Source organism: Rutidosis leptorrhynchoides, chromosome 4 (genome assembly GCF_046630445.1).
Source record: "Rutidosis leptorrhynchoides isolate AG116_Rl617_1_P2 chromosome 4, CSIRO_AGI_Rlap_v1, whole genome shotgun sequence".
Taxonomy (NCBI): domain Eukaryota; kingdom Viridiplantae; phylum Streptophyta; class Magnoliopsida; order Asterales; family Asteraceae; genus Rutidosis; species Rutidosis leptorrhynchoides.
Window position 1 is genome coordinate 621,262,856 of NC_092336.1, and position 12,467 is coordinate 621,275,322.

The 12,467-nt window shown below is 36.4% G+C and overlaps 1 protein-coding gene across 1 annotated transcript; it reads left to right on the plus strand.

The window, feature by feature from the left end:
* The first annotated feature begins 285 nt into the window (after nt 1–285).
* Nucleotides 286–2,402, plus strand: LOC139904137 (heat shock 70 kDa protein-like). The gene has a single exon (XM_071886074.1). The coding sequence runs from the start codon at nt 447–449 to the stop codon at nt 2,391–2,393; it is 1,947 nt and encodes a 648-aa protein (XP_071742175.1). The 5' UTR covers nt 286–446; the 3' UTR covers nt 2,394–2,402.
* The last annotated feature ends 10,065 nt before the right edge of the window (nt 2,403–12,467 follow it).

Consider the following 12,467-nt stretch of genomic DNA (forward strand, 5'->3'; position numbering starts at 1 on the left):
ACCCTTCAAGGTTAGATGTCGAATTTGATTTTTTTTTTTTACAAAATAGATCAAGACCGTTTTTTTAGCTCGCATTTAAAACGGAGTCCCGGCGCGAAATGAGGGCTAGTTTAATACAAAATTTTAATTTCATTTAAGTGCAAAAATTTCTTCTAGCATGTTGTAGAATTTCTGAGACACTCCTTGTGTCATATCCAAACTACCCCACAAAGCACCCAACTCATCTACAATCTTACAAACCCCAATTCCGTTACTCAACCATCTTTCCCGCTCCTTCAAGAACAACCTCGTACCTTCCCCTGTTTCTCTAGAACTGTCCCTTTTTTTTTCGATCTCCCCTATAAAACCCAAAATCCCGATGTTAAAACCATCTGAAAATCGAAGAACAACAAGTAAACAACAACAAATATTAAAAGCAAGCAAACAACAAAAATTCACAGGCGATTATGGCTACTAAACAAGACAAAGCAATCGGAATAGACCTGGGTACAACTTACAGTTGTGTCGGGGTATGGCAAAACGATCGAGTTGAAATCGTCCCAAACGACCAAGGCAACCGTACAACACCTTCTTATGTCGCGTTCACTGACACCGAACGTTTAATCGGCGACGCAGCTAAAAACCAAGTCGCTATGAACCCACGAAACACTGTTTTCGACGCTAAACGTTTGATCGGAAGGCGCTACACCGATCCTTCAGTTCAAAACGACATGAAGTTATGGCCGTTTAAAGTCATCGCCGGTGCCGGAGACAAACCCATGATAGTCGTTAATTATAAAGGCGAAGAGAAAACCTTTGCACCAGAAGAGATTTCATCTATGGTGTTGGTTAAAATGAAGGAAATAGCGGAAGCGTTTTTGGGACAAACGATTAAGAACGCGGTTGTTACGGTTCCTGCTTATTTTAACGATTCGCAACGGCAAGCTACGAAAGACGCTGGTGCAATTTCGGGGTTGAATGTAATGAGGATTATTAATGAGCCGACTGCGGCTGCGATCGCGTACGGGTTGGATAAAAAGTCGTCCCGAAAAGGCGAACAAAATGTTTTGATATTCGATTTGGGTGGTGGGACGTTTGATGTGTCGTTGTTGACGATTGAAGAAGGGATATTTGAAGTGAAGTCGACTGCGGGTGATACGCATTTAGGCGGTGAGGATTTCGATAATCGGTTGGTTAATCATTTCGTGACGGAGTTTAAACGGAAAAATAAGAAGGATATTAGTGGGAACGCCAGGGCGTTGAGGCGGTTGAGGACGGCGTGTGAGCGTGCGAAACGGACGTTATCCTCGTCTTCACAAACGACGATAGAAGTCGATTCCTTGTTTGAAGGAATTGACTTTTACGCGACGATAACTCGTGCGAGGTTTGAAGAGTTGTGTTTGGATTTGTTTAGGAAGTGTATGGATCCGGTTGAGAAGTGCTTGAAAGATGCGAAAATCGATAAGGGTTCGGTTCATGAAGTTGTGCTCGTTGGCGGGTCGACCCGGATACCGAAAGTTCAACAGCTTTTGATTGATTTCTTTAACGGGAAGGAGCTTTGTAAAAGCATAAATCCCGATGAAGCGGTGGCGTATGGTGCGGCCGTGCAGGCCGCGATTTTAACGGGTGAAGGAGATCAGAAGGTTCAAGACCTTCTCCTCCTTGATGTGACACCACTAAGTCTCGGTTTAGAGACAGCTGGCGGTGTCATGACGGTTTTAATCCCGAGGAATACAACGATTCCGACTAAAAAAGAGCAGATTTTTTCGACGTACTCTGATAATCAACCCGGGGTGTTGATTCAAGTGTACGAAGGAGAACGAGCGAGAACTAAAGATAACAATTTGCTTGGAAAATTTGAGCTTACGGGGATCCCACCTGCCCCGAGAGGTGTTCCTCAGATTAATGTGACTTTCGATATCGATGCGAATGGGATTTTGAATGTTTCGGCGGAGGATAAGACTGCAGGGGTTAAGAACAAGATTACGATCACAAACGATAAGGGGAGATTGAGTAAGGAAGAGATCGAGCGATTGGTACAAGAAGCGGAGAAATACAAAGCGGAGGATGAAGAGGTGAAGAAAAAGGTGGAGGAGAGAAACGCGCTCGAGAATTATGCGTATAATATGCGGAATACGGTGAGGGACGAGAAGTTCGCTTCGAAGTTAGGGGCTGATGAGAAGCGGAGTATCGAGAAGGCGGTGGACGAAGGATTGGAATGGTTGGAGAAGAATCAGTTAGCAGAAGTGGATGAGTTGGAAGATAAGTTGAAGGAATTGGAAGGTGTTTGTAACCCCATTATTTCTAAAATGTATCAAGGTGCCGGTGCAAGCGGTGATGTGCCGATGGGTGAGGGGACGGCTAATGGTGGTGCTGGTGGTGGTGCCGGACCAAAAATTGAAGAGGTGGATTAGATTTGAGGTTTCGAGGCGTTCGATAGTTTTGAGTTGATACTTGATAGTACCGTAGTATTATGTTTTGTGTTGGGGATGCAATGTTATAATCTACTGTTATATTGTACTGTTATATTGTAATGTTTCCTACTGTTCAATAAATAATTGGTGTTTTTACATTTAATGTTTTGTATTTGTGATTTGTCATGTCTTCGCTAGCCGTGATATGAACAGCATTTATTTTAAAGTGTAAAATAAAAAAAGTGTAGTTGTAAACTTCACCGACGTATTGTTTCAAGTTCAAATGCTAAAAGAAAATTTACTTGCTCTCAATGGGTTAAACTAGCAACGGTACTGGCCGGTGGCGGCTATTTTGAAGTTCATATAACTATAGGATTTTGGCTTCAGCTGTTTGTGATGCATTAGGTAAAATAGTGGATGATTGCACGTGTTTACCTTTGTTCTTTTTTACCCAGCATGCAGATGCATCAATCATGACCGGTTTTTGGAAAAGGGTGTAGGTTTCCAAGTCGGAAGTTAAAAAAAAAAAAACATTAACAAATATAATGAATCTCCAACAGTGACATGCCAAAATAATTATTACAGTGACATGCCAAAATAATTATTACCCCTGCATACTATTAGTAACGCCATATTTTTGGTCGTTTCGCCCTCTCCCCTGCCCAATTTTTGTTCAAAACGAAATTGATCCAAATTTGCCTCAAAAAACAGCAAACCCCCCCCCCCCCCCCCCCCCCCCAATACTCCTACATACTATTAGTAACGCCATTTTTGGTCGTTTCGCCCTCTCCGCCGCCCAATTTTTGTTCAAAACGACATTGATTCAAATTTGCCCCCAAAAACTGCAAACTCCCCCCCCCCCCCCCCCCCCCCACCCAAAACCCAACTTACAAAAAAAATACTCTCAACTCCACGGGGTAAAACGTAAGTCCACTTTTTGTTCAAAACGACATTGACCCAAATTTGCCCCCAAAAACTGCAAACCCCCCCCCCCCCCCCCCCCCCCCTACCCCCTATACCCAACTTACAAAAAAAAAAAAAACTACTCTGAACTCCATGGGGTAAAACGTAAATTTCCTAAATTAAAATAAAAACTCCACCCATACACTTCGACAGCCCGTATCTTCCTCGCTCGGAGTTAAATTTCACCGATCACACCGTTAAACTTGAAATATTTTTGTGAACAAAATGAGAGACACTACTTCAAAACGGACACTTTTTAAAAAACGCTAAACACAACGACAACCCGTATCTCCCCGCTTGCCGCAAGTTAAATTTTTCCGACGGCAGCATCTTACTCGAAATAATTTTATGAACAAAACGATAAAAAATACGTTCGAAACGGACACTTTTTAAAAAATGCTAAACACGACAGCCCGTATCTTTTCGCTCGCAGCGAGTTAAAATTTTTCGATAGCAGCGTCTTGCTCGAAATAATTTTATGAACAAAACGATAAAAAGTACGTTCGAAACGGACACTTTTAAAAAATGCTAAACACCACGACAGCCCGTATCTTCCTGCTCACCGCGAGTTAAATTTTATCGCCAGCACCGTTAGACTCGAAATAATTTTATCAACAAAACTAAACTAACTTCGTTCGGACACTTCTAAAAAAAAGGCTATATACCTCGGAGTATATTCAATACATATACACACATATGTACTAACTACGTGTATCTAAAAATACCCGTAGCAAAACGTTTTTACTTCTATAAATACATTACGCTCCGTCAACTATGAAATTGCAACCTAAAGGCCCCACGGCATGCGGGCCGCTTTGCTAGTTGCAACTAATTAGAATCAAACTCCATAAGCATACCCATATCTATGGAAGTCCCAGCTGTACACGAACTATGCATATTAGAAACAACTTGAATTCAATCATAATGCAGTTTGATTTTAGGGAACCGACTTTAGAATGATTATCTCGAGTGTTGTTCTTATTGTTTAATTACAATTTGGATCTCTGATGGTTATGATATTTCCAACCCGCTATGCATCGTATATAATCTATTAACGGGGTACGCATCATTAAAGGCTTAAACTAAAGTATGGTATTAAAAAATGTAACTATAAATCTGGATGAGAAACAAGACGCTAGTATTAGCAACTACCTTACATTCGAGTATAGAAAATATGGTGCAAATAGCGGACCCATTTGGGTAGCAGTCTACTGCAGGCCAAGGCTGTGTGTTTCTACCATTGTTGTCGCGGATCCAGCATCCTCTTGTTGTCATTGTTCTTGCGTGGTGTCAGTGGTTTTGATTTGACAAGTGACCTGTAAATTTGCAGCAGATTGTATTTGTTAGTTTCATGGTTTGTTTATTGTATATATTACAGAAAAATAATTTGGAGATGCTACTTACATGTGCGCCAATAAGAATACAATAGTATGCAATGCGTCTTGGAATGTGTAGTTCTTTTGCTACATAGCGTCCATAGACTGTAGCCTATATAGTTTTCTGTCCATCAACTGGTCGTATTTCGGAAACTGGTACCAGCTGTACACTTTCTTCCATTATGCAAAAGCACAAATAGTCTGAAACATGATGCCAGTATGATATATATTACCAACAGAAAATAATTACCTATTACTAAATACAAAATTGCACCGTTGGTCCTTATGGTTTGCATCAAATTGCACGATTTGACCAATACTTTAAATTCGTTAGCGTTGATCCTTGTGGTTTCAAAATTGAACCCGTTTGGTACATCCAACAAACGGACGTTTAAGTGGACTGTTACCTCAAGTCACATGCAACTCACATGAGGGTATTTAGGTAATATGGCTATGAGAGATGGTTTATACCTACCAAATCTTCTGAAATCAATTTCAATTTCATCTTTTATTGAACGCTTCGTCTGTTCCCTCTCATATTCATCTTTTCAATTGGTGTGTTCATCAAAATTAGAGGAAGATGGCTGGTAATTTGTTGTACAATATACGTGTTGAAGGAGATGAAATTGATCTTCCATTTGTATACGGTATGTTTTAGGGTATTTAATTAGGGTTTTTTTAGCATGAAACTGATTTTTAATTTTTTATTATTTTCATAATTTTGCAGCTACTCATCTTCAGTTATTTAGCATGAAATTACATCATGGAGGACATTTCACTGATAGACCAAATAGAAGATATGTTCATGGTAAGGTTACTTATATTGACTTGATTGATGAGGATACCTTTTCAGTGCTTTTGTTAAATGATATTGTTGAAGAATTGGGTCATGACGGATTTACTAGAATGTATTACCATTTTTTAAGACCTGATACTAATCTTGATTATGGGTTAGAACCACTTGGCAGTGACAATGATGTTAATAATCTAAGGCAGTATCTAGGTATTCATAAGGAAATATGGGTATTCATTGAACATTTAGAGAATAGGTTGAACAACTATACAAGTCCAGTTAAGAGTAGTGTGGTGATAGAGGAACTAGTTGATGAACCAAGAGCACCAGTACCTTTAAAGAAAAAGAAAAGGATACCATTATTATTAGAATGGAATGAAGATAGTGTAGTTAGTGAAGTTAATGTGAACCAATCTCAGGCTAGTGTTGTTGGTGGGGTTGGTGAAGATCATTTGAACCAGCCACCCTCAACTGATCAGGTACATGTTGAAAAGGATATTGATGATGTTGATGAGGTTGTGGACAATGAAATTAATGATGTGGTTGTGGACATGACTAGTTTTCAGTTCAAGATTTCTAACAATAAAGAATCAGTAGTATCTGGTAACCAGATTCCAGATGTAGCAGTTAATGTAAACATTTTGCATAATGATAATATGGATAGTGGTTCTGAGATAAATGAAAATGATATTGATGGGGAGAGAAAGAAGAAGCTTAAAGAGTTGGTTAATGAAGGAGAAGCAAATAGTGAAGTGGGTAAGACTAACTTATGTTTAGGTCAAGAGTTTGGTACCAAGCAGGATGTGTTAGAGTACATCAGATTGCATGCAATTGAAACAAGAAGACAAATCGTATTTGTTAAAAATGACAATGATAGAATCCAAGCTAAGTGCAGGGGAACAATTGTTAAAGAATCAAAAGAAGTGCAGTCACATGGGGAGAATCTGGATGGTGGGACCACATCTCAGACACAAGTAGGTGAAATATTAAAGAAAGGAGTAAATGACAGTAAAGGTAATGGCAAAAAAGTAAATGAAAGTGAGAAAAGCACAAACAGCCAAACCAAGTCTTCGTGAATGGAAGAGACATGTGGCCCAAGTCAACTGTTAACACAATGCTATTACCACCAAAATATATTGCTACTGCTGGAAGACCAAAGAAAGCTAGAAGGAAAGGGTTTCAAGAAAAGGAGAGAATGGATGATGGTTCTGGTTCTAAACTTTCAAGGAGTGGAAAAACAGTTACTTGTGGAAAATGTGGCAACCAAGGTCATAACAAAAGAGGTTGCACAGGTAAGAAAGTTGGTGAATCTAGTGGAACAAAAAGGAAAGCTAGTAGCAGTGAAGGTGGAAGAGTCAAGAAGTCCAAGTAGTTTGTTTGTGGGTATTAATGTCTTTTGAAATTGTTTGTTGGTCTAATATTGTTATTGTCTTTTGAACTACTTGTTTGTTGTTCTAGTACTTTATCTTAGGTTGTGTTGTTGTCTTTTGAACATGTTATTGTCTTTTGAACTTGGTTGTGTTAATGTCTTTTATCAATAAACTTGTGTTTCTACTTTGTTACATATGCATTTAGTATAAACTTGTGTAGTTGTGTTACTACTTTGATACATATCTGCAAGACTGCAATAACCTGTATACAATGTCCAAAAACAAATGTGACAAATTCTTTAAGACAAACAGAACTACTTTCATTCATAATACTTTTCATACATTGAAAGGAAACCCAGCAGAACTAGTACCAACATAACTTACATAACAACCATACATTAATACCAAAAGAAACCCAAAAAAAATACCAGCAGAACTAGCACCATTCATTCATCATTTACTGATAATACAAACAACCAATAGAAACAAGCTAAGAAACCAGCTAATAACCATCATCAACTTCATCTTCCTTGCTTTACGTGCTTCTTCTTTTGTTTTACGTGCTTCTTCTTTTGCTTTGTTTTCCCAATAATTCTTTGCCCTCAACAAACCGGGAATAATAATAGTAGCACGTTGGCACATTGGTGGATCAATCCATGAGAAAAACCTGCAATTTGTCTAATAAACAAAAAAATGTAGTTAATTTACTTACCAGCGAAATTAAACCCATAAAATTAGGTGTTGATTACCTGCGTATTACACCCATAAAATCCACGACCTGGACTTAGATCTGTCCAAGCACATTGTTCAACAGCAGGTTTCCCACACCAACAATTAACCATCGTGAATTAGGTGTTTAGGGATTTATTTCCAAAATTAGGGTTTTTATCAATTGGTGCAGGTTTAAAGGTGTAAAGGGGCTTTTTATAAGCACGTGACTAGTCTTGAGGTAATTATAAACCATCTCTCATAGCCATATTACCTAAATACCCTCATGTGAGTAGCATGTGACTTGAGGTAAAAGTCCACTTAAACGTCCGTTTGTTGGATGTACCAAACGGGTTCAATTTTGAAACCACAAGGATCAACGCTAACGAATTTAAAGTATTGGTCAAATCGTGCAATTTGGTGCAAACCATAAGGACCAACGGTGCAATTTTGTCATTACTAAATCAAGGTTACTAAGTATGAGTAAGATATAAAAGAATATGACCTTATATTACATAATTTTTTGTAAACAAAATCTTTTTAGACTATGTTTCTTGAATGTATTAAATACATGAATACCCCTTTTATTATTAATATTGTCATCATTTAGGTAGGCTCAGATCTAGAATTGGGGGTTCGCAACAAAATGAGATTCGAAATCCGCCAAGGCTGCAAACACACACATTTACACCAATTATATGTCTTCTGGGTGCTGCCCAGCTAAGATACGGATCGAATTATATGTATCTTTGTTTAGCATATCTTACTACTATTGATACAACAACAACCACCGTTATAAACACCGTCAACAGCAAAAACATTGACCTGAAATATGAATAGATATAAAAGCTGATATCACCGCACATGAATCTGAAAATAATTAACAACTTGAAGTAATCGGCAAAATTAAACTAACAACAAAAGAAAAAGAAAAATAATTAAATTGAAAATGGCAGCAACTTGAAAATCGGGTTTCCACCACGGTAACACTATTAGTGTTGATACTACAAACCATACGTTCTTGCTGATTACTATTATGAGAGAGCCTACAATTCAAACTTCAAATATAGAAGAATTTAGAAGGCAATATAACATCACATTAGAGACACTAAGCAGTTAACAAATAACTTGATACTATGCATAACATAAACAAATGTTCTTTACTTATGCAATCACATTAAGACTCATATCATATCAATGATAGCAAAAAATAGATATATATGACTCTGTTATGTACCACTTGAACTCTAAGAATCGAAGTAGTACTTGTTACTTACTGAAAGCAACAGAAAAAGAAACAAACTTTGAATATAGTAACAATGGATAGTTTCATTGAATTGAATTGTGAAGACCCGTCCAAATCCATTTGAATGAATACATCATTCATCGATTTTACAGTGAGGTACTGACCTCTACATGATACGTTTTGTAAACATTGCATTCTTTTGAAAAGACACACCATAAATGAATATCTAATTTCAAGGTTTTTGACATATGATGATTTCTACATATAGACAATCACCGTAAATAATAGTTTACAATACTACATCCGTTGACAATGTAGTCAAAATAAGATACATGGTGATGATTTTTGTGAATGCAAAGTTTTCTCGAATAAAGCATGTATGACTCCATGCACATAGCTTGTATAACGTATAAGCAAACAGCGGAAGACTTCTAGGAACTTGAGAATAAACATGCTTAAAAGTGTCAACACAAAGGTTGGTGAGTTCATAGTTTTAATGTTGCGCATAATCTGTATATAAAGGTGGATCACAAGATTTCAGTTGTTTCATCCAGAAACGTTTATCAAAATATTCTACAAGATTGAGCACCCTGGTAACTAAACTTTAACATATATATAATAAGTACCCATGTTTTAACATACATGCAACCAACATGTACAATACACGCCAACCAACGTGTACTAAACTCAAATAGCATACGTCTGTTTTATAGTTCAGGCTAGGGTTTCTATACCTGAAACAGACGGGGATGTCAAGCCCTATGGATCCATATATAACTACTCGCGCCCACCAGTTCTTATAACTGGAAGTTACTAGTTACCAAAGCTAAGGGATTTTCGGTTCAAACTCGGTGTAGAATTTAGTATGTACTTGTATCCACTGCGTTTAAAATAAAGTGCATGTATTCTCAGCCCAAAAATATAGATTTCAAAAGCAATTAAAAAGGGAGCAAATGAAACTCACCTTAGCAGCACATAAATTCATTCACCGAAATGTGACCGAAACTCGGAATGCAAAGTAACCATAGATCTCAACCTAGAGAACATATGTTGGTCAATAAATGTCGAACAAGCTAGGTCGGGTCATAGTGTATCACAATCCTAATGCTCGAGACCGACATGCAAAAGTTAACAAAAGTCATCTCAAAAATCAATCTGACCCAATATGATCTTTAAATCTATGCATGTTTATTATATTAACATAGTACAAGTCTTGATAATTGAACGAATTTATAATTTATCAAACTCAAAATATTATTTATTTCATGAGCTATATTATATTTTAATTATCATGGCAATCGAAATATTTTAACATTTCACATAGTTTCCCAATTCTTGTAAAATTAAACTATAGTTTTTATAAGGCTTTAAAATATGATAAAACAATCAATTTTGACAATTGCTCAACAAGACGAGACGTGCCTTATATAGAAATTCATTTACTCGATTAGAAATATTTGAAAATCCAATTTATCAATCTTATAAACAAGTTGTTTAAATATCAATTACAGATTCAAAAGCAATTCAATTAACGTCAATCATAATTCAGTTGACCATATCTGTGATGACCCGTCCAAATCCACTTGGACGAATACATCATTCATTGATTTCATAGTGAGGTTTTGACCTCTATATGATAAGTTTTGTAAACATTGCATTCTTTTGAAAAGGCACACCATAAATGAATATATAAATTCAAGGTTTTCGACGTCTGATGATTTATACGTATAGACAATCACCGTATATAATAGTTTACAATACTACATCCGTTGACAATGCAGTCAAAATAAGATACATGGTGATGATTTTATGAATGCAAAGTTTTCTTGAATAAAGCATGTATGACTCCATGCACATAGCTTGTATAACGTATAAGCAAACAGCGGAAGACTTCTAGGAACCTGAGAATAAACATGCTTAAAAGTGTCAACACAAAGGTTGGTGAGTTCATAGTTTTAATGTTGCGCATAATCTGTATATAAAGGTGGATCACAAAATTTCAGTTGTTTCATCCAGAAACGTTTATCAAAATATTCTACAAGATTGAGCACCCTGGTAACTAAACTTTAACGTTATAATAAGTACCCCTATTTTAACATACATGCAACCAACATGTACAATACACGCAATCCATCGTGTACTAAACTCAAATAGTATATGTCTGTTTTATAGTTCAGGCTAGATTTTCTATACCTGGAATATACGGGGATGTCAAGCCCTATGGATCCATATACAACTACTCGCGCACACCAGTTCCTATAACTGGAAGTTACTAGTTACCAAAGCTAAGGAATTTTCGGTTCAAACTCAGTGTAGAATTTAGTATGTACTTGTATCCATTGCGTTTAAAATAAAGTGCATGTATTCTCAGCCCAAAAATATAGATTGCAAAAGCAATTAAAAAGGGATCTATAAACTCACCTTAGCAGCACATAAGGTCATTCACCGAAATGTGACCGAAACTGGGAATGCAAAATAACCGTAGATCTCAACCTAGAGAACATATGTTGGTCAATAGATGTCTAATAAGCTAGGTCGGGTCATAGCGTATCACAATCCTAATGCTCGAGACCGACATGCAAAAATTAACAAAAGTCATCTCAAAAGTCAACCTGACCCAATATGATCTTTAAATCTATACATGTTTACTAACATAATATAAGTCTTGATAATTGAACGAATTTATAGTTTATCAAACTCAAAATATTATTTATTTCAGGAGCTATATTATATTTGAATTATCATGACAATCGAACATATTTTATTATTTCACATAGTTTTTCCAATACTTGTAAAATTAGATTATAGTGTTTATAAAGCTTTTAAAACATGATAATACAGTCAACTTTGACAATTGATCAACAAAACAAAACGTGCCTTATATAGAAACTAGATTTAAGAGTCCGTGCGTTGCACGGGTACTCCTCCGAAAACTAAATGAAAAATGTAAAATGTTATATCTATGACAGAATGATAATGACAGTATCAAAAGTATATAAATCATAAGAAATGAAAATGCTATAATTGATATCAAAACACCGTTGTTTGACCATCAAGAAATGCTTCTAATTTGTTCATTAGTAGGATGTTGCAATTTGAAAGATCTTTGCAGATTTCATACTTTTATTCAATAATAAATTAAAGCCTGACAAATTATGTTACCCATCGAGTTAGGGTCTTCTTTTTTTGTTTTTGCCATCCCTAGATACAAAATAAATTAAAGCCTTACTTTCTTTTCTTCTAGTATGCATATAACATGGGACTTTTGGTTAATAAACTCATAAACAGACAGATGTAATGACATATATGTGACATAATTTAAATAACTTTAAGCAACTTAATTTTTATTTTTTTAAACTAATACAAAACCGGTTGAGTTTGCTTCTTTTGGGCTTGAAATTTAAAACTATGCCACGTATTTGCAAAAATAAATAAGGAGTCTGAAAGTATGGTAGTTAATATGAACATATACCACCTTATTCTTTGATGGCTAATCTATGAACCAAGTCTCAAACTCTCCTAACGTATCATCAGTGTCAAATGAAAAGTAGTACCTGAGACCCCTCGGTCCCTCATGATGTAGCATAGACAGAAGAAGTTTCTTAGAACCAATTCGGG

Coding starts and splice junctions, on each gene's coding strand:
- LOC139904137 (XM_071886074.1), top strand. CDS start 447: ATGGCTACTAAACAAGACAAAGCAATCGGAATAGACCTGGGTACAACT.